At 41.9% G+C, this 22743-nt stretch overlaps 1 protein-coding gene across 2 annotated transcripts; it reads left to right on the top strand.

Annotated features, from left to right (window-relative positions):
- Window positions 1–1127: 1127 nt before the first annotated feature.
- Window positions 1128–19700, top strand: LOC148873586 (uncharacterized). Of its 2 annotated transcripts, XM_088966929.1 has the most exons (2): window positions 1128–1411; window positions 18747–19700. In XM_088966929.1, the coding sequence occupies exon 2, from the start codon at window positions 18755–18757 to the stop codon at window positions 19580–19582; it is 828 nt and encodes a 275-aa protein (XP_088823055.1). In that variant the 5' UTR covers window positions 1128–1411; window positions 18747–18754; the 3' UTR covers window positions 19583–19700. The 2 variants fall into 2 exon arrangements, with proteins under 2 accessions (XP_088823055.1, XP_088823054.1); XM_088966928.1 differs by lacking the exon at window positions 1128–1411 and having other exon boundaries at window positions 18564–19700.
- Window positions 19701–22743: the final 3043 nt, after the last annotated feature.

The raw sequence follows: 22743 nt of genomic DNA, 5'->3' as shown, positions 1-22743 counted from the left end.
TCTTCATTGGAAGATTGAATTCAATGATAATTTAAGTATAAATGTTGGACCCATATTGAGCCCATAGTGATATGCTTAGGAGTTCACTATATTTAGTAGTGAATTTAGACAAGGATTTTCATAGAGGCTAGGCCGAACGCATGTGGACTTTTGTGAGGTCATTATGGGGTCCCAAACCATACAAATCAATACCCTTGGGTCATGAGCCTTATAGTTGATGGGCTTAAGGCCCATAATTAATATGATTAATTAAATTGTCACATGATAAAGAAGATAAAGTATATATCTAATTAGAGTCTAGATCTTATTTTGATCTAGATTATCTCCTAATTAGATTAGGAGATAGCTCCATAAGAGATTCTAAAAGAGGGGCGGACCAGTCTAAGACAATTTTATATTTTTGTAGTTTTTGGTTCTTTCTACACCTTTTTGTCTCCCAGTTTTTCCCAATTCGACAATAGTTATCTAGAACTGGTATAGATAAGTTTTTCCTCTAATTTTTGCAAGAAAAGCTTAGGGGATATCAGGCTCATCATCCTTAGTTCGATTTAAGCAGTTGGATCTCAGTTTTGCTGAAAACTATGTTGTTGAATCAGCTGCACTTATATACTATGCCATCTTCCGTGGAGGCTGCTTTTAAGACTGATTTGGGTGTGAACTTCTACCTTTGGATCTGCATTTGTGGTATCAGTATTAGGTACACATCCCCCACTTTGTTTGGTTTCAAATTTGGTTCAGTTCAGTGCAAGATCACTTCGAAAAAATATAGTTTTTTAAAACATAGGGAATTCAATTCCGAGAAGGATTAGGAAATTTTTGAAATTTCTTCCAGCCATCTAGCATGGTTTGGCCATCCATATGATGGATCCTAACCCTTCAAACACTTGCATTCTTATATCCCTCTTGCTCTTGTTTCTTCCCCTTCTTCTTTCTCCCCTCCTCTTTCTCTCTTCCCCATTGGTCAGTGCTGCCGGTAGTTTATACTTGGCTTCCGAACTCAAACTGTCATAGAGAGGGGTCAAAACGGTGGTATACATTCCATTTTCCATCAGATCTTCAGATTTCTTACCGTTTTCTCAAAGCTTTTGTCCCCCCCAGCACTAATATCAGTCTTCTTCAACATTCAGGCTCCATGGTCGTTGCCGGTCCTCTGTTCCTTACCTTTTCTGCGAACTGAGTGGAAGTGAGATCATCTGTGATCCGAGGTCATTCTTCTCTCTGTTTTGGAAAAGAACCTCACTGGGAGGACACTTATCTAGCCAGTTTACAAATTGCAAAGACCAAGGATTATCATAATTCAAAGAAGAAGGTCGGGAACGTTCCCCTGTTGCAACAATCACTTCAAATTGGAATCCCCCTGTGGCTTAGTTTTCTCTGTTCATTGACAGTTCTCAGGCCCAGACATCCACAGGTAAGCATTAATTCCCCCTGTGGCATAGTTATCCTTTTAGCTATTTTTATTCTACTTTTCAGTATATACCTGTAATTGGAGCTTGAGGAAGAAAGGGAGTCGACGGGGTTGGTTTGGTCTCCACTGGACCAGTTCCAGTAGGCTCTCCTTATTGACCCAACTCTTTAGTAGTTTATATATTCTATATCAGATTAGCCGTTTTTCTTTATTTTAGTTATCCAGCAGTTTTGTAAGCAAAATCGGTCTTTCCTCTCTCTTTACTGGTTTTGAAAAACTAATTGGATTTCTTTCAATGTTAGTAAGTTTTGTAATGTCATTTTAGCTCCCTTTATATATAAACTCTTGCTCATAGATTGAAGCTTTGAATTCTCTATAAATCTATTCTGTATTGCTTTAGTGAATGTTTTGCGATATGTGATGCATTATGTGACATCTTGAGAAGATTTGAACCGGGGAGCATCAGCCATTAGGAAGATAGGAGAAGCTGAATTCATTTAGCACTGATTAGAGGAAAGGGGGGAGTGTGGATGAATTAACATAGTGGAGCTGAATTATATTTCTGTGTAAATCAAAGGAGGGTGAGCCCCCAAAATTAGAATAGTAAAAAAATGAATAATAATTGAGAGTAAATAAATCAATAAATATAGAAAATAATGAAAAGGGTTGGGAGAGAGAATAGGGTATACAAATAGGATTGTGTGAGGAAATAATTAAAATAAATGAAAATATAATAATAAATAGACAATGCAAAAAAGTCAAAAAATGATGAAATAAATAATTAGGAAAATTAAATAAAGAAGTAAAAAGATGAAAAAATAATAATATAAATAAGTAGATAAAACAGTAATGATAATAAAAAAGGATAAACCAAAATAGTAAAAAATAAATAAAAAGCAATAAATCATAATAAATAATAAAATAAAATAATAGTGAAAATTAGTATTGCAGATTTGTTGATTTGTCCTTGTCTTTTGTTAGTATGTTTTAGTTTGCTTAAATAATTGTTATTGTACTTGTTTGGATCCCATGTGGGCCCCACCTATTGGACCCAGGAGAGGGGTGCCTAACCCTTTCCCTCTTTCATTTAAGTCTTACTCGGATTGGTTTAGCTAGTGCTTTGGGCTTTGGAGTCACTATTAAAACAAAAATGTTTTTGGAATTCAATCTTGGAGGCCCCACCACCTCCATTTCCTAAATTAATGGGTGGCAACTCCATTTCAGCCTAAGTGAGCCATTTTCCTAATGCTCATAAATTGGCGACTCTGCTAGAGAGTTCTTGGACCATAGGTGAGGCCCACAGAGGGCCCATTTGGCTTGATAGCCTTTTCTTGTATATCTACATGCTTTTATGTTGCTTTTCTTTAATTAGAATAATAATTGCTTATTTCTTGCTAATTATTAGATAGTTGTTTATTTGATAAAATGTATGAAAGTCGTTTTATTACAACTTTAATGCCAGCTTTTAATGGCTACTAAAATGCTCATATTTGTCTACTTATTACATTTCTGATTGTAATGGTTGAAAATGTAACTCCAATTATTACTTTCCACCTCATTTATTCCCTTTTCATTAAGTCTTATACTTAAGGTATTAATTCTCATTTTCTCTTATTAAATCCTATATTTAAGTTATTTTTCACCAATAAGTTATTTAAGTTATTAAATTATTTTACTATTTGGCAATGATCATCATTTCAACTTTTTAGCCAAATGTGTAAGCATTTAATGTCATAAATAAATAATAAAAATTAACAAAATATAAAAATACAAAAATAAAAAATACATAAATGTTGCAAAAAACATCCATGCACATGTATAGTATTAATTAATTATCATATTAAACAAAAAGTAAGTGTGACATATCCAAATTATTTTTGTAAAAAAATATAAAAAATTTATAAAAAATTGAACACATCTGTAATTCTATATTTACACTACTATTAAAAATATAAATAACTTCTAGTCCCTATTTAATTGTGAGGTTTAAATTGTAAATTGAACTACTACTTTTCACATCATTTAATTCATTTTATTTAAATTTTGCATTTCTTTGATAAGTGAATAGAAAAAAACACACAAAAGAAAATAAAATATTATAAAAAGAAAAATCTAACCAAGTAGGTAGACTTGTCAATGATATTTGAAATTTCACAACTCCATCCACATATTTAGATGAAGTGTTTATGTAGTTATATTTGGATTTTTCAATATGCATCCGATTAATAATAAAAATAAAAAATCATTTAAAAATAAAAATAGATATTTAGAAAAAAAATTTGAAACATTATTACTATCATTATCATCATTTAGAATTACCACGTGCATGCTTACTAGTATACTTGAAATAGAGTTATCTAGAGTTATCCGTATCAACTTATTCTCTCTCCTCATCATATTGCTTCCCAAACTCCTTATAACTTTATGATTTTTAAATTATTTAAAAAATAAAAATATTCAAATATAGAGCTACTTAAACTCACCCACAACCAATTTAGTTTTTTTTTGTTAGGAAACCGAATGTGATCACTCCCCTATAGAACATGGACATCTTTTAACACCAGTCTATACATCGTAAATGTCTCTTCTAGTAGTTGGAGGGGTTCCATGGGGCTTGTGGCTTTGTCAAGAGGGCTTCTCTTCCGAGAGTCTTAGAATAACAACATGAGGGCACTTTGTAGTTACAATTGTTGTGTAAGCACATAGTGGAGCATAAATACAATGGATCCAACAATTGATAATGATGTTGCGCAATCTGGTCACACTCCGAGCTGGTGACAGACGACACCTGAGAAGAAGAGAATGAAGGATTCTCGAGGAGCTCTCCGAGTGGGAACACTCCGATGCTTAAGTTAGAACTCTGAGAGAGAAAATTGCAGTGAAGATGAAGAAATCTAGAGTGCAGATAGCGCGAATGCAATAATTACCTTTGCTCTATGGGGGTAGGAGCTCTTATATAACGATGCTCTGCCAAATCTGACATAACTGCTTCTAATTCTCTGCTGCAGCCATTACTTGCCAGGGCTGCGCAGGTTATCGTTGCAGGGTATGACTCTGTCAAGCGGGGGACACCTCTCAGGTTTGGTAGGCACGATACCGTTTGGCGAGAGACATGGTGTAGGGATCCAGGTTTGGCAGGTAGGGTTGTCAGGGGAGATCTTCCTGTGATACGCCGAGCTGTCTTCCTGCGAGCTACCCTGCACCGAGCTACCCTATGTCGAACTGTAGGTGCCATACTGAGGTGATTCTACCCGAGGTGGCCTACTCAGGTCTGAGTCAGAATAAATTCATTAGGAGGCTCCTGAGCTCACCCCGAAGTGCCTTGAGCTCAGGAGATTCCTGTCTTGCAGTACCTTGGCTTGGGATGCTCCCGTGGAAGAATCTCAGCTTAGGGTGTTCCCTTCTTGAGGAGGAGCTCGAGGGCTCCTTTACTTGGGAGGAGTTCGGGATAATCCTGGTGCTGAGCTGCCACACTAGACCTTAGCGAATTGGTTGTGCTGAGCTGTCACTTATGCCGAGTCACGCCCACGTGTCCCCCTATGATGAGGTCGGGGTAAATCACCCTCCATCAATTGACCCCCACTCCTCGAGCCAGGGGTCTTGACCTGGTGCGGGGAGTTCACGACATGACGGGTGGATTTGGCTTGAAGTCTAGGCTGCCTCATCAAAATTCGTCAGTCAGACTAGTTCATTGTTTGGCTCAACCAAGAATAACCTGGATTGCGTACAGTTCACGCATGGACGTGACGCGATTTATAGACTCCGCGGATGTCAAAAAATGCACTAAATCGATTTCTCCTCGAGGGTCGTGAAGCCGGTTTTCTTGAGGTCCGTTAGATTGTCTTGATCTCAACCTTTGAATCTCAGGAATTTTGGATATAAATAGGGGGGGGACCCCGTCATTTTCTCCTCCATAAGCTCACTAACACTCGTCTTGAGGTCGCGTCTAAGGTCTTCCTAGCTCCTTTTAGTTCGTTTCCAGTTTTTCAATTTCAATTTCGTAGCTAGTCTCCTTTATCCCATTTCTCAGTCCGTAGCTATGTCAAACCACAATCAACTAGACGAGCCCGAGGTGAGTACCTCGGCTCAAGTTAGTGCCTCCGAAGCACATTCTACCTACGAGGTGCATAAGACCTCGGGTAAACCAGCATCCACCTCTAATCGAGGTCGGATACCAAACAAGTTTGGTCCTTCTACCATGATGGTAGACAGGCTTAGGAGCTTGATAGACCGATACAACCTTCCTAGGGAGTACACCTACCATCTTTCCACGAGCGACTTTCCCTGGGAGCACGATCGCGACGAGATCGTGATTTTTGGGGAATAGCTCATGGTTGGGCTCCGCCTTCCACTGCACCCTCTCATTGTTGAAGTGTTGAATCACTTTGATGTAACCATAGATCAGCTCCACCCGAACTTTGTCCGAAACGTGGTCGGTACAATTTCCCTTTGTTTCAACTACGCCCTTCTTCTTGATCTTGACATTTTTTCTTCTATCTTATCAATAAAGAAGAACACATCTAGCGTTCTCCTCGAGCACAGGCAGACCTACTACCTGTCCCCCCGCCCGGTCTTCAAGTTGTTACACAAACTTCCTAGTAAAGTCCCGGCCTGGAAATGGGACTACTTTGTAGTTCATAACATTGCGGGGTGGCCCTTCCCTATTCACTGGAGGGGGGCCATTCAAGACTCCTGCATTAGGCTGGACAAGAAAACAAGTGAGGTACTTCAATCTTGGGCGGAGCTCGGCTTCAACTGCAAGGACCACCTTGCTGAGAACAAGCTTATTGAGGCCGGCCTGTGTCCCAGTTGGTCTCCTTGTGTATTATTGACGTTGAACTCTTTTGCAGGTCCTATAGAGCGATTCAGTGCGGAAAACTTCTTCGGGAAGACGAAGGGGAAAAAGAAGCGAGCTACAAAGAGAGCTCGCATTGAGCCTCCACGGGCTTCTAGTCCTGAGCCTGGGCTACCTGGTGATGCTCCTTCGGTGATCAACTTGGAGGAGTCGGAGAGCCTTCCACCTCGGGGGCCTGAGGCGATTTTGGTGTCCGTCCCTGAGACTTCAGAGCCTGCTCCCAAGGCCACTGCCGAGCCCGCTCCCGAGACCGCCGCCACTACTTCGGGAAGTAGGGAATCAGCCCAGGGATCAGCCAGGAGTATTCTAGACCCACAGTACAACCTCCGAAAGAGAAAAGGGGCTGCGTGTGACGAGGAGATCTCTAGCTGGGCCAAGCTATTGCCTTCTTAGCTTGGAGCTTGAGCAGCTACCCATTGCATGGTGGTAAGTCTCGTTGAATTTCGATTTTCAATTTCTGTAATTGTTGCTTTATTGACGCTTACTAGCATTCTCTTGGCAGGTGAACAATGCCGTGCACGTCTTGACCTACCAGTCCGCGCAACTCAGACCAAACTGGAGCTAGATCGTAGCTAGATCCACCGATTAGAGGGCTATGTGCTAGCTCAGAAAGATCTAGTTACATCGCTGATGTTAGAGAAGGAGGAGTGGCAGCACGAGAAGGAGGAGTTGTTGCATGAGAAGGAAGAATTGCTGCTTGAGAAGAGAGCTCTGAAGCGTCAGGTCGAGAACCTCAAAGCTGACGTTAAGGAGCAAACTGAGACCCTCCTTGATGCCATGGAGGAGGCCAAAGTCAAGACCGTCCAAGACTATGTCATGTCGAGGAGTTCGACAGGGTAATGGTGGATGCCTACCGCAAGGGCTTCAAGCTCAGTAGGTGGCTGATAAAGCATGAGTTCCCACAACTCGATGTAAGCGTTATCACTACCTCGCGAATCATGGGAGACGTAGCTCGTTAGGCCGCTGAGGACCCAGACTCCGAGGAGGAGGGTGATGAGGACATCAGGAAGGCTGACACTATCAACTAGGCTGCCGACCAGGTTGACACTTCTACGGAGGCTCTGAGCGAGTTCCCCAAGTAGTTCGAACCGTCCTTGTACTTTGAGCTTGCGAGTTCAGTTTTTGTTTTTTGTTTTTTGTACCAAATTCATTGTAATGAAACTCTGGTAATGAAATATGTTATTTTGCTAAGTGTTGTGCATTTAACCTTCTTGTGCAATTATCCTTTTTGATCGGAATAAGGGGTGTAAGGGTCTCCCCGAACTGTCAAGCTATCGAGCTAAGTACCCAAAGTGAAGGTTTCTCGACTGTTGTTACCCCGAACTATCTCCTAGTACTTAGGGGTAACTTTAGGATGTACACCAGGGCAAGCAACATAGTAGGGTATATGTCGGAACTGTCTGTACCCGGGCTACTTAAGTTGACATCGGTTGTCCCTAACGGGTTCAATCTGCTATATGCCGGGCGGTCCTTATAGTCCGCCCTCCTCTGGAGTTCGCCCATGCCAAAGAGGCGACTAGGCGTCGAGGTCCTTAGCTCGGTGTTTTAGCCCTTAGGTTAGGGGAGCGATTTATGGTCCACTCAGCTCGGAAATTATAGGCAATATTGTCTTAAGTTAACGATATTCCATGCCCGAGGTACTTGTTTCCCTTCTAGGGTTTTGAGCTCATACGTTCCTTCCCCGAGCACCCGCTTTACTCGGTAGGGTCCTTCCCAATTTGGCCCGAGCTCACCAACACCGGGCTCATGTACCGTGACTTTACGAAGAACCAGGTCTCCGATGCGGAGGTTCTGCTTCTTGACCCTGGCGTTATAGTACCGAGCTACTCTTTGCTGGTAGGCCGCGGTCCTAATGTATGCGAGGTCCCGTACCTCGTCAAGTAGGTCGAGGTTGGTGCGTAGCTCGTCTTTGTTTGCTTTGTCGTCATACACTTCTAGACGTAGCATGGGAACCTCGACCTCTGCTGGGATGATTGCCTTTGTGCCATAAGTGTGGTTGAAGGGGGTCTCGTCTGTTGCGGTCTTCATCGTGGTCCAATAAGCCCATAGTACAATGGGTAGCTCGTCTACCCATAGTCCCTTAGCTCGGTCGAGGCGTGCCTTCAGTCCGTGGAGAATGACTCTGTTTGTGACCTTCGCTTGGCCGTTTGCTTAAGGGTGCACCACTGAGGTGATGTTTTGTTGAATTCCCATATCTTTGCACCCGTTCTGGAATTTTATATCCTCAAACTACTTACCATTGTCAGAGATCAGTACTCGGGGTAGTCCGAAATGACACACTATATTCTTTCAAAACAAGTTTTGCACATTCCGCATTGTGAACATTGTGAGAGGTTCAGCTTCTACCCACTTAGTGAGATAATCAACTGCCACCACTAAGAACCTCCTTTGCCCTGTTGCTGGAGGAAATGGTCCAAGTATATCAATCCCCCACTGTGCGAAAGGCCACGGGATGGTGAGATACTTCAGGTTGGCGACAGGCTAGTGGTGGATGTTGGCGTGCTTTTGGCACTTGTCACATCTTCTAACGAGCTCGATCGCATCTGCCTTCATCGTTGGCCAGTAGTATCCTTGTCATAGCGCTTTCTGGGTGAGAGCCTGCCCCCCAAGTGTCCACTGCACAAGCCCTCATGAGTGTCGCGGAGCATGAGCTCGGCCTCGGAAGGTTGCAAGCAGCGCAGATAGGGGAGCGTGTAGGATCTTCGGTACAATCTTTCGTCTATCGTGACGTATTTGGTCGCTTGACGCTCTACCCTTCTAGCAGCATTACGGTCTACATGGAGGGTCCCGCGCAGCAGGAAGCTTGCGAGCAGATTGATCTAGCTCGGCTCTGCTTGTACGATAGGAGCGACCTCCTCTACCCCCCCCGAGAATGCTAGGCCGAGGCATGTTCTCTATGTACATGGTTCTCATGGTATTATCTCTAGTGCTGGCTAACCGGGATAGGGCATCGACATCAATATTCTTTGATCTCGGGATTTACTTGATGAAGTGTGACTAGAAGTTGAGCAGAGCCTCTCTTACTTTGGCTTGGTAGGCGATTCATGTTTGGCTTACGAGCTTCATATTTTCCTATAACTTGGTTGACCACGAGTTGAGAATCACTATAGATGACGATGTGCTTGGCTTTCAATTCATTTGCTAGGGCCAGCCCGGCTATTAACGCCTCGTACTCCGCTTCATTGTTGGACGCCGTGAATTCAAAGCGTAACGCATACTCCAGTTTCACCCCGCTTGGCCCATATAGAACGATTCCAGCTCTGCTGCCCTGCTGGTTGGACGAGCCATCAACGTGAAGGATCCAGGGCTCTTCATCCCTTTTCCGGTTCCATCTAATTAGGAGAGAAGACACACTGGTTTCTACTTGACGGTGCTCGAGCCCAACTGGCATGGGAACCTCGGGCTCATCCGACCTGGGGGCCTCAGGCTCGACTGACCTGGGGATTTCGGTGTTGAAAGTGCATTCCACGATCTACTTCTCTTGTCAGTACCGAGCTGGCCACCTCATCACTTGTAGAGAGTTACAGCTCCAAAACATCACCCTCCTTGGGTCGGGTTAAGATTGGGATACTGGCAAGGTACCTTTTGAGCTCGTTGAACGCGAGCTGACAATCTTCGGTCAATTCAAAACCTTTGGTTTTAATTGTCTTGAAGAAAGACAGGCAACGATCTGCCGATTTGGACATGAAGCGGCTCAGAGCGGCTATACGACCATTTAGCCTCTGAACCTCCTTCAATTTTTGGGGTGGTCTCATATATAGGATAGCCTTAATTTTTTTTGGGTTGGCCTCAATGCCGCACCGATTGACGATGTACCCTAGGAATTTACCCGAGGTGGCACCGAAGGCACACTTGTTTGGGTTTAGCTATGTCGTTTACATAGCATTCTATTTTTTTGCCGATCAATAGCTCAAACAATTTGTTTACAAGTTTTTGGAACGTTGCCTCAGATTTTTTCAGTCCGAAGGGCATGACCTTGTAGCAGTACAATCTAAGCTTGGCTATGAAGGCTGTCTTTTCTTTGTTAGGAGGGTCCATCCTGATCTAGTTGTAGCTTGAATAGGCATCTAAGAAGCTTAACAACTCATGCCCTGAGGTCACGTCCACCAGACGGTCGACCTGGGGAGTGGGAAGCAGTCCTTTGAGCAAGCTCAGTTCAGGTCAGTATAATCGACACACATGCGCCATTTACCATTGGCCTTCTTTACCATGACTGGGTTGGCTACCTAGCTCGGTTAGTGGACCTCTCTAATAAAGTTGACTGTGAGGAGCTTCCCGACCTCCTCGTCAACTGTTCTCCAGCGCTCTGGGGCTAAGTTGTGTTTCTTCTGTCTAAAGGGCCTAACTACAGGATTAGTATTTAGCCTGTGAGTTATGATGCTAGGGTCTATGCCAAGCATCTTTGCCACAGACCATGCAAAAACATCTAAATTTTGAAGTAAAAAACTTACCAGTTGAGAACACAGGGGCTCTTGGACTAAAGCGCCGATCTGGATCTTCGGCTGAAGTGGGCATGGAAACAGTCTCTTCTGTAGCTACAGCTCGCTCTTCGCGTTGCTCCGCAGGTCGCTCCAGCTCGAGGTCATTGGCCACCTTGGCTTTCCCTTTGAGGGCGACAACGTAGCACTTGCGAGACTCGAGCTGATCGCTTTGCACTACTCCAACTCCGAAGTCCGTGGGGAACTTCATCGCCAAATAATAGGTGGAGACCACCGCACGAAGAGCATGGTTGATGGGCCGACCTATTATGGTGTTGTACGGGGAGGGAGTTGCGACTACCAAGAAGTCGTGGTTAAGCTTCACTATGCTAGGCCAGGTGCCGACTTCAACAGGTACTGTGATTCTCCCTAAGGGCCTGACTTCCTCTCCACTAAAGCCTACCAAGGGAGTGCTTTTGGGCTTGAGGTCGCTCTCTTGGAGCTGAAGCTTGTCGAATGCTGCCTTGAAAAAAATATTTGCCAAACTGCCAAACTGCCGGAGTCGAAGAGGACACGCTTGACTTCAAAGTCATTAATCCTTATCTTTATGACAAGCGCGTCATCGTGGGGGTAGTGGACCCTACGTGCATCGTCCTCAGTGAAGAACATTGGGCCTTCTATCCTTGGCCACTTTGAGGGGTTTTGCTCTTCCCTTTCGACCTCGCAAGCTGATTGTCCGTGCAGCACGGACAATCGATCCTTCGACGATCACATGAATGGTCCCCCGAACTGGCCTCTCTTCAAGGGGCTGCCGCTGCGGCTTATTTGCTTGCCTGCTGCTGGGCTCGGGAGCATCTCTACCCTCCTCCCCTTACTGATCTACCTTATTATTATTATTATTTTGTACAAAATTTCTTAAGTATCCACGACGGATGAGCTCCTCTATCTCATCACGGAGGTTCTTACAATTCTCGGTACTATAACCGTGATCTTTATGAAAACTACAATACAGATTCTTATTGCTTACATGGGGTCCCCTTTCAACCGGGGCGACCACTTCACATACGGGGCATCTTTGATCGCCATGAGGATCTCGGCCCACTTCGCGTTAAGGGGTGTATAGTCAGTCCTTCCTGCTGGAGGAGCTCAAAAAGGCTATCCCAGCCTTGCCCCCCGAGCTAGGTCATTTTTCTTCTTGCTATCCCCTTGGATCGTGGGCTCACCTTCCATTTTCTTTTTCTCGGGCATTTTTCTGTCCGATCTCCTCCTCCGTTCCTATGAACTGGTCCGCGAGATTGAGGAACTCGGTTATAGTCTTGGGCTGATTGACCACCACGTGCCACTTGAACTCTTTGTGCGTGATGCCAATCTTGGCTGTTGTGAGCCGCACTGCAGGGTCCAAGTCAAGTATCTGCAAACAACCGTCATTGAACCGCTTGATGTAACTTCGGACAGACTCTCATTCCCTCTAGAATATGTCGAGGACTCTCTTGGGTTCTCAGGCACCACTTGCTGGTGATGAAATGAGAAGTGAAGACTTGTACAAACTACGCCCAGCTCCTTATTGATCCGGGCGTGAGGTTCTTGTACCACGTGCGGGCTACTCCCTTGAAAGTGGCGGAGAAGGCCATGCACATGCAGGACTCACTGGCCCTTTCCAAGTCCATCTGCGACTGGAAGGTGTCAACATGGTCATTCGGATCAAAAGATCCGTCATACTTGTCCAAGGGAGGAAGCTTGAAGTCCTTTGGCATAGGGATGACTAGAAGTTCTGGAGACATGGGGGACGACACTGAGAGGAGTAGTCGCTTTCGCTTCACCCGAGCTTACTTCTTCCTTACTCTTGAAATTGGGCAGGTTGTGAGTGGAAGTTCGACAAGCTTGGTGGCGTCTCCGCTGCTTCGGCTGAGAGTCCCCTAACCTGACTATAGGCTGCGAGGTGGGGGGAGCAACTTGTCTTTCTTTCCTGTCGTGGGATGAGACCTGACTCCCGAGAAGGTTTTGGGTTCGGGAGGTCTCTCCTTGGCGGGGGAGACGCTCTCTACAACGACGGGGCTGGACCTACTGTGTAGCGGGGCGTCGAGGTGGAACTTGCTGTTGATGCTGAGGCAGCGGTGGAAACTGCTGATGGTACTGTTGTTGGTAGACATGGTGGAACATTTGCTATTGGTACAACTGAAACTAATGGACTTGCTGCATTTGAGCTTGCATAGCTCGCATGTAGTGTACCAGATTTTCCAACTGGTTTTGTCCAGCCATCGGGAGAACTGATGGTTCTGCAAAGGTCATCTCTACCGGTGAGGGGAGTGGAGCACTTATCGGCGCCATGATCTAAGGTTCGCTCTGGGTAGGGACTCCATCCGTAGAGAGGGGTAGAGTGAACTAGCCAATGCAGACGGTTGGGAGCTAAAGTCGTTCCCCAGAGGTATTTTGGTTGGCACTTCGTCCGGTGTTGCTGGAGGAAGCCATGGAAGTCTTTCTGAAGTTGCTTGGTGAGAGGCTTTACTAAAGCAGATTCCCATAGATGACGCCAAATGATGGTGCACAATCTGGTCACTCCTAGCTGGCAAGGGGCCACACTCCGAGCTGGCGACGGACGACACCTGAGAAGAAGAGAATGAAGGATACCCGAGGGGCTCTCCCGGCGGGAACACTCCGATGCTTAAGTTAGAACTATGAGAGAGAAAATTGCAGAGAAGATGAAGAAAGCTAGAGTGCAGATAGCGCGAATGCAATTACCTTGCTCTTTGGGGGTAGGAGCTCTTATATAACGGTGCTCTGTCAATTTTGACATAACCGCTTCTGATTCTCTATCGCAATCGTTACTTGCTAGGGTTGCATAGGTTACTGTTGTAGGGTACGACTCTATCAAGCGGGGGACACCTCTCAGGTTTGGCAGGCACGAAGCCGCCTAGTGAGAGACGTGGGTGTAGGGCTCCAGGTTTGGTAGGTACGGTTGTCAGGGGAGATCTTCCTGTGATACGCTAAGCTGTCTCCCTACGAGCTACCTTGCACCGAGCTACCCTATGTCGAGCTGCAGGTGCCATACTGAGATGATTCTACCCGAGGTGGCCTACTTAGGTCTAAGTCAGAATAAATTCATTAGGAGGCTCCCATGCTCACCCTGAAGTGCCTTGAGCTCAGGAGATTCCTGTCTTGCAGTACCTTGGCTCAGGATGCTCCCGTGGAAGAATCTTAGCTCGGGGTGTTCCCTTCTTGAGGAGGAGCTTGGGGTGTTCCCTTCTTGAGGAGGAGCTTGGGGCTCCTTGCTGAGGGGAAGCTCGGGAACTCCTTTACTTGGGAGGAGTTTGGGATAATCCTAGTGCCGAGCTGCCACACTGGACCTTGGCGGACTGGTCGCGCTGAGCTGTCACTTATGCTGAGTCACGCCCACGTGTCCCCTTATGATGAGGTCGGGGTAAATCACCCTCCGTCAGATATGTTTGTAGATCACCAGTAGATCCCAATGCTATATTGGCCAAAACAGGTTGTTAATAGACTTTGTTGCTTGACTGGTAGTAGGGATGGCAACGGGGTGGGTTTGGGGAGTAAATTCTAGACCCTACTCACCTCCCTAAACCTCCCAACCCATACTCACCCCAAATCCCATAGCGGGTTGGATTTTGAGAATCTAAACCCTCCCCAACTCTACCCTCCCCGCATTCAAGGGTAGGGTGGGTTGGATTTAGAAACCGTATCTAATTTCCTATTATTTCTTGTCATATATAAGTGATAAATAATAAAATGACATAAATAAACAATAAAATTTTCAATTATTTGATTAAGACATGTAGAAAACAAATGAACTATCAATTATCTTTTACATAAAATAAAAAAATATTATTAAATTCAACACTTGATACATAAAGTTTATATGCTTTCCAAAAATATGCCGGTTGGGGAAGATTGGGTTTAGCCTAATACCGTACCGTACTCTTATCTCTACGGGTTGTAGAATCCTAACGCTCGTCCTCACCCCAAAATCCATCCTTCAAGCAAAAAAAATCTACCCTATCGAGTAGGGTAGGGGTGGATACCCACCGGGTCAGGTAGAAATTGACATCCCTAAGTGGTAGGGAGAACAGGGAAGGTGACCATGAGGGGAAAAAAAAGTGTTAGCCTTGATAAGGCTTTGGCACATCTGGATCTCCTGGGGTTGGGTCTAGTTAATTCTCCAAACCCTTGATCCGACTTAAGTGAAATAGGGATCAGGTTCAAAATTTTTGGTTCAGTCCAATCCAAACCTATGAATGGAGATACCAACCAAACTGGAAGATCAACTTAAGTTAGGCTGGGTTGAGGTTGGCTGAACTCAAGTTGATGCACTTAGCTGTAATTATTTAGTTGATTCATGAGATATGAGAGCCTAAAGTGAGATATGAGAGCCTAAGTGATAAATAATAAAATGACATAAATAAACAATAAAATTTTCAATTATTTGATTAAGACATGTAGAAAACAAATGAACTATCAATTATCTTTTACATAAAATTAAAAAATATTATTAAATTCAACACTTGATACATAAAGTTTATATGCTTTCCAAAAATATGCCGGTTGGGGAAGATTGGGTTTAGCCTAATACCGTACCGTGCTCTTATCTCTACGGGTTGTAGAATCCTAACGCTCGTCCTCACCCCAAAATCCATCCTTCAAGCAAAAAAAATCTACCCTATCGAGTAGGGTAGGGGTGGATACCCACCGGGTCAGGTAGAAATTGCCATCCCTAAGTGGTAGGGAGAACAGGGAAGGTGGCCCTGGGGTTGGGTCTAGTTAATTCTCCAAACCCTTGATCCGACCTAAGTGAAATAGGGATCAGGTTCAAAATTTTTGGTTCAGTCCAATCCAAACCTATGAATGGAGATACCAACCAAACTGGAAGATCAACTTAAGTTAGGCTGGGTTGAGGTTGGCTGAACTCAAGTTGATGCGCTTAGCTGTAATTATTTAGCTGATTCATGAGATATCAGAGCCTAAAGTGAGTAAAATAAACTTATCCAAAATTTGCATAATCTGATTTAGTTTTCCCATCCATGCATCTATCTGTGACTATGATTTGAATTCTTACCTGATGCAAAATTTGTACTCATCAACAGTGCAAAATTTGCATAAAAAAACTGATGTAAAACTTGCACTACTTCATTCCACATTATTCTCTCATATAAATTAAATGGGGACGGCACCAATTTACTTCCTACACTGTTCCTCCCAAATAAGTAACCTTCTTCCCCCTCGCTCACTTTCATATAAATTGGGGATCACATCAATTTACTTAATTATCACTTCTTACAAACAAACAAAATAAGGTTGAATCTGAAACAAAAGTAATTAAACCAGGATTTACACTCAATTCATTTGCACTTTTATACATTTACACCATTCCAAATGAAACTTACACTACAAACGAACATAGCATTAGGGGATGGTGCCCTTGTGATAACAGATTAAGCCTTGATCTTAACTTCTAAATGGGGAAGGTACCCTTGTGCTATGCTGTTTTTGAATCTTGCCTGAGTATTTAATTAAATAGTGCTAAAGGGTCAGAAGATCTGTAACATGTTCCATTTATATATTACTATGTAAACGTGTTTGACAGAAATCTTGGGGATCAAGGATGAGTAAGTACTTGGATGACAGTGAATATGACTTAACTAATAAGGAACTAACAAGGAAGGTTCATGGAGGGGGTTTGGAGAATTAAAGGGTAGTATATTGGGAATTGGGTTAAGCTTTTTTTTCTTAGTTTACAACATTAATGAACTGGTGTCTATAAACTTGCAAGTAGCAATAGAACTATTAACTTGATTTAAATTATATCTTGATCGATCGCTTTAATGGTCACTTTCATTATGAAATCAGTGGAACTAATTTACTTCATCTTTTTATATATTTTAACTAACTTGTGGGCTCTTAAACCTTTTTTTTATCAAATCTAAAACCTACTTAACATGCAATTAGTTGATGAGAGGTGTAATCAGTTTAAACTATCTAATTATGCTTTTGACTGTTCTTTAGGTAAACCCAATCACATACTTCCACGCAAAGCCTAGACACACTTCAAAAGAAAAAAGTAAAATAATGGGGGTGGGGGTGGGGAACAAAGTAATTAAATTGTTGAAGAAGTAGAAGAAACGAAATAAAGAAATAGATATTGATAGTACTATATACTCCAAACTCAAGTCCAGAGAACCTAATGTAGCAATGGGGCATAAATTATGACCCCAAGAAGCAGCAGGATACAGAACTCAGCTGGGTAATTGTGGTAGTTTTCATGTTAAAGAAGCTAGTGGGAAGTAAACTATTAAGGGTTTGGGGACAGACATGTACAAGACCTGTATGGTCTGGATTGGGTCTCCCCATGTTTGTATATTTTAAGGATAGAGTCTAACACTTGATGGGTCTTATTGATCCAAAAATCAGCTGACCTAGCTAGATGATTACAGCCTTGTGAGTTTAATTATTGCGTTTATGTACAAAGGTTCTTTATAAAATAATATTCAACTCTGATGATTGTAAGCCATTTAGTATTGTAAATTTTGCAATTTGTTTTCTTTATATATGAAAGTTTTTACTTGCACCCATTCAATGGTGGATCCTGCTCCTTGAAATTGCCAAGTTATGTGGATCCCCATTTTCCCATTTTTGGGTCCTGTCTTAGACTTGAGACACTTTTTTTTCAATCTTTAGTTATATCTAGTTGATGGCAATTTTAATGAAAAATCACAATACCCAGTTCTTGTTCTTTTCATTCTATTTTTTATAGTGGGATTCCAAACCACATCACCACCCAAACAATTCATCCAGAACACCGACAAGGATATCCCTCGGTGCATATAAATAACTGAATGAGGACTATGTTAATTACATGTATACTAAAATCAATGGTCTTTTTTCTACTCTGATAGTCAGGACGAAAGATGCTCCTTTTATTGTTTTTTTTTTCTCCTCACTTTCTGTTAGCATTGAAAATAAAAATTGCTACTGATTATATATACAATTTCCTACTCATTCAAAGTTTGGTGAAGAGTCTTGTACTGCTACATTCTTGGGTCTTCTCAAAATTTCATTAAAATATCAGTCCAATGCAAGGTTCAAAATATCCACACGTATTAGCCCATATCAGTTGATATGTATTATATCGGGAGTTTCCTGATATGCCTTTACAGAAGGTGTATTGGAGTTGTGACCAGTTCAGAGGGTGAATGGTCCTTAAACCGGCTCCTCTGAACTGGATTTGAAAAAAAAAAACTAAAAAAACCACTGATACTGCCCGATATGCCTCTACCGCAGCGTATCAATATTTTGAACGTTGGTCCAATGGGCGAGGCTCCCGTCAGTGCAGGGTATGGGGAGGAACAGATGTACGCACCTGCAGATACATAGAGAGCTGTTTCCAAGATTTGAACTCTAGTCATCCAAGTTTTCAAACTTCGATTTAGTTTATAATTTAATAATAAACAAATTGGGGGAAATCAAACTGCCTGCTCTGCAATGTCTTCTATTGATTGAGAAGAATTTCCTTAGTGGACTTCCATTTCATTTGATTGTTGTTTTAGGTAAAATATGGCCGACCGGCCGCCTTCTATATCTTTAGTGATGGAAGTAAAAAAAAATAAAAAACAGAATTATATACATGTTTAGGTTGTACTCTTAAAGCTGTATATCTTGAACTAACACCAAAATAGCTACTTCAACTAAATATAATAACTTGACAACGGAACTATTTCATTATTTAATTTTATCTAACCGTTAATTGTTTTGGTTGGTTGGGAAATGGAGTTTGTTTAATCTAATCTGAATATATAATACTGCAACTAATACCAGTGATAAGTCGAAACAAGCGTTTAATTGTGGGCTAAGTCCAGTTGGATCAAACTGAGCCGGAGGGTCCATCTTGACTGGGTTCTAGACTCTTGGTGATCAGTTTTATGTAATTTAGGTCGGTTGACCATATTTGTGATCTGCAATTTCCATTTCTTAGCGTCTGAGTTGTTGTCTACAATGAGAGATATAGCTTCTTGTGTGGGCGAGTACGCCCTAAGAGTAAATGACTCCTCTTGTGTAGCCTCTTCAATGCAAGGTTGTCGCCCACCATCATCACTGATCCCTTCCACCCAGAACGCAGTTACTTGTGTCTACAGAATAAAGCTCTCCACTCAGAAGCACCTCATGATCACAGTCACCTGGTGCAAGAACCTCAATAGTCAAGGTCTCAGCATCAATATCGGCGACGACCCATCCTCCACCTTCAAAGTCAACACCAATTCTCGGTTATTCAGGAAGAAGAAAGGCCGCCGGACGTTGGAATCCGGTGACTCTAAGATTGAAGTCTTCTGGGATCTCTCCACAGCTAGGTACGAATCAGGGCCTGAACCAGTCGAGTGGTTCTATCTGGTTGTCGTGGCTGACTCGGAGCTTGGTCTAGTTCTTGGAGACATGGGAGCAGAAATGGTCGCCAAGAAGTTCAGGACTGGTGACCCGATTGCCCAATTTTCTCTAGTCTCCCGAAGAGAACACTTCTCAGGCAACCCACTGTATTTGACCAAGGCTCAGTTCTGCGAAACAGGCACAATTCACAGCATTCTGATAAAGCTCTGTGGAGAAGATGAAGGCTTGAAGCATCCAGTGCTATCAGTTTGTATGGATAGGAAGAAGGTAATCCGTGTTAAGATGTTGCAATGGAATTTTAGGGGTAACCAGATCCTCTTTGTTGATGGGCTGCTGGTTGATGTGATGTGGGATGTTCATGACTGGTTCTTCAATCCAGACTCTGGGTACGCTGTATTCATGTTTAGGACGAGAAGTGGGTTGGATAGCCGGTTGTGGTTGGAGGAGAAGATGGTGCAGAAGGACCCAGATAGAGCTGAGTTTTCATTGTTGATTTGTGCCTGTAAGAGCTAGCCCATAGGAAACTACATTTTTTTTTTTTTCTGATTTGTTCAACCCATCTCTCTAAGTCTAAACTTTCATTTCCCTCTCATGCGACAGAGAGAAGAAATCATAAAATATTTGGAATGTACAATATGGGTTTTCAGTTGCAGGACGCTGTGTTTACAGAATTACAACTTGAATTGGTTGGTTTTGATCATCCCCTCTCTCTCTCACTCACACACACAAACTTTCTTCTGACTTTCTGAGACTTGCGGAGGCCAGTAATTAGTTATGATCTTTTTGATTTCCTCTCTTGAGCCTTTCCTGTGGTCTATAGGAGTAAACGAGAGCATCAGAATAGCTTCTCAAATTAGACATTTTTCCCTCATTAGTATTGGTGCCTTTCCCATATTAATCCCTGACCAAAATTATAGAGACCACTGGAATTAGGATTCGAATTAGATTGCTATTTCCATTAACGATGCGGTTGCATATTGGGAAGGCTTCACATTCAACGCTGGTTGGCAACAAAACAGCATAGCTTACAGCGTTGTTGGGAGAAGATACCAGCTCCCTTTGGGAAGAGACGAAGAGTGCAAACGCCTGTTCAATGCATATAATTGGTTCAGTTTTGATGGTATTTGGTAAGAATGCATTTATGTATTGAAAGTGCCAATTTAGGGCTTTAGTATTTTAAGACATATAATGCAAAGAAGGGTGTAAACTTTGTATTGAAAAGTTGATGAATGCTAAAAGGGTAATATTTCAATATCGGGATTCGTGTTTGCATTCACTATAATTAAAAATCGCTTAACAAGAAAATAAATTTATCAATGCAAAATTAAACCAAATTTACATATGCATGAATCAGAATGATATTCTATTTCTGAACCTCCTGAAAACACAACATTTTTATCCATGTTGGAATCTCACTATCATGCCACTAACACTTAGAACTTTAATTAATTCTGAAATCTGAGAGCAATAAGGGATCATCATCTACAACAAAAAACAACAGACTACTTTATCACATGGTCCATGAAGCTTCCAAACATTAATTCATACGACTATCATGAATCAGATTGTTCAAAAATCAAACTAGGTCATCCATATTGCAATTAATTGATGCTTTTTAGAGTAAATTTCATTTCCAAAACCATGTGGTATGCAAGGTAAGCTCTCCCATTCTGCCATATTTTAATTTCAAACACTTGGGCGTTGACTGGAGGGGCTGAACATGTGGGTAATCAGGACTTGGTTACTAAGCCAGGAGTTTGGCCATATATATATATATATATATATATACATTTTTTTTTGAACCACCCATAGGTATTATATTTCCTTTAATTAAGAAATTGATACAAAAAATGCCAAAAAGATTAATCAGAAAAGTCCATAAATAATTTCTTAAGAAAACAAAATATAGAACTGGATGAAGGAAAATATAAAAAACTACTACAACCAAATAAAGGTGAATAAACGTTACCAACAGAAATTGGCCCTATAACATGTTGATCCATAGAATTTGATAATTAATTTTAAAATTTATTTGAGACTGTTATAGAGGCCATGCATTTTAAAGGGCCATTGGTGAAAATTTGGTACTAATTAATGAATTAACATGTGTGAAGACTTAGATGCATCCAACATGATCTGCAGTATCACATTTCAAAAATGTTTTGTACCATGCCATTTAAGAAGATTAGGTCTTACTTGATATGTGTGGGTGTATATCATGTTGGAAGATGTGTGGGTAGCAGATCCCAAACTCAAATCTATGATATTGAATAATGATTTTGAGTATTAAATGAAATCACTGTATTTACTGTTTTTGTTGGGTGCAGAAACCATATAATGTTGTACCTGTTTTTTCATAATTAAATAGAGCAGTAACTGCATGTGTATGTATGGTGCATGTGGCAATTTCAAATAATAGGTGGTGAAAATCGGGCTGGGTTAGGTCGATTTGTAATCAATCCTAATCCAAGCAGAAACTTAGAAGCTTCAGGTTGTTTTGCCAATTGTTCTTAATTTTTAGACTCAAGGATTGGGATTAATTCAATTTAGCATTATTATATATAAAAGAACATATCCGCAGTAGTTATTTTTAAAATTCATGTAATAAAAATATATAGTCAAAAAATGGTGTATTAGTGGATTTATTTACTTTCCGCTAGGAGTGTCAGTGGATTGGGTTGGACTTGAACGCATCTGAATCAAAATCATTTTGAATGGTTATGTTGGACTGACCAATAAGACATATTGAATTAGATTAATCCCAACTTAGATGGTTGACCTATAAGAGAATGAGTGTCAAAATGGACCAGGTTTAGATTGGATCCAATCTAAGTTAAAACCAATTTGAATAGATTGGATGGTCCATGCATTGATTTAGACCAGTCCAATATGGTTCAAAGTATTCATTAAATTGGATTAGACCTGATCAATTTGTAATGGACCCATATTGGACTGGGTTTAGCTGGTGGACCAATATCCGGTCCATTGACAGTCCTACTTTCAGCTTAAAGACTTGACTTAAAATCTTATGATTCGTATCAATGTTTTCAACTTGTGGTTGATGAATTGGTTAACCTATCATCTAAACAATTTTCTGAATGTGTTTCGACTTAAACCACTTTGTCTCAAACAAACCACTGAGACCCGTAGGTTGACCTAGTTGTGAACTATGTATGTTGCTTAACTTGTCTATTTCAGCCATTCCAACAGCACGTGGAGGTCTTTGAGATAAGGTTTTCTTTCTCCTCACTCCAATGCTGAATACAATGGATTGACCTCCTAAATAATTAACCGTTGTTGGATTAGGATATCTAACCTTGGGATTGACGGAATCTATTCAGATGCTTCTCTTAGGCAATGTGGATTCTAAGGCATTTGAAGGACTTTATTTATTTATTTTTTTTTATGTTAAAATGTTTATATAAACACTGAATTTTTAACTATAAAAAGAAAATAAATCCTTAAAATAATGAATGCTAAATGCAGCCTAAGCATGTTTTATCAAACCCCAACCAAAATTCCAAACCAACTGCAGAAAAACTCAACTGTGTCAAGGACATAATTAAAGAAAGAAAAGGACTCAAGTATATCTTGTGACAAGATTTCCTACTCACTTTCTCTAGCCACGCCTTAGCCCTACCCACGGATCTCCCAATACAAGATGGGGATGTGTG

The sequence above is a fragment of the Nelumbo lutea genome, chromosome 1 (genome assembly GCF_056320005.1).
Source record: "Nelumbo lutea isolate HS-2025 chromosome 1, American lotus-T2T, whole genome shotgun sequence".
In the NCBI taxonomy this organism is placed as follows: Eukaryota; Viridiplantae; Streptophyta; class Magnoliopsida; order Proteales; family Nelumbonaceae; genus Nelumbo; species Nelumbo lutea.
Note: the sequence above shows the minus strand (reverse complement) of the source record. Positions and strands in the feature narration are given on the sequence as shown.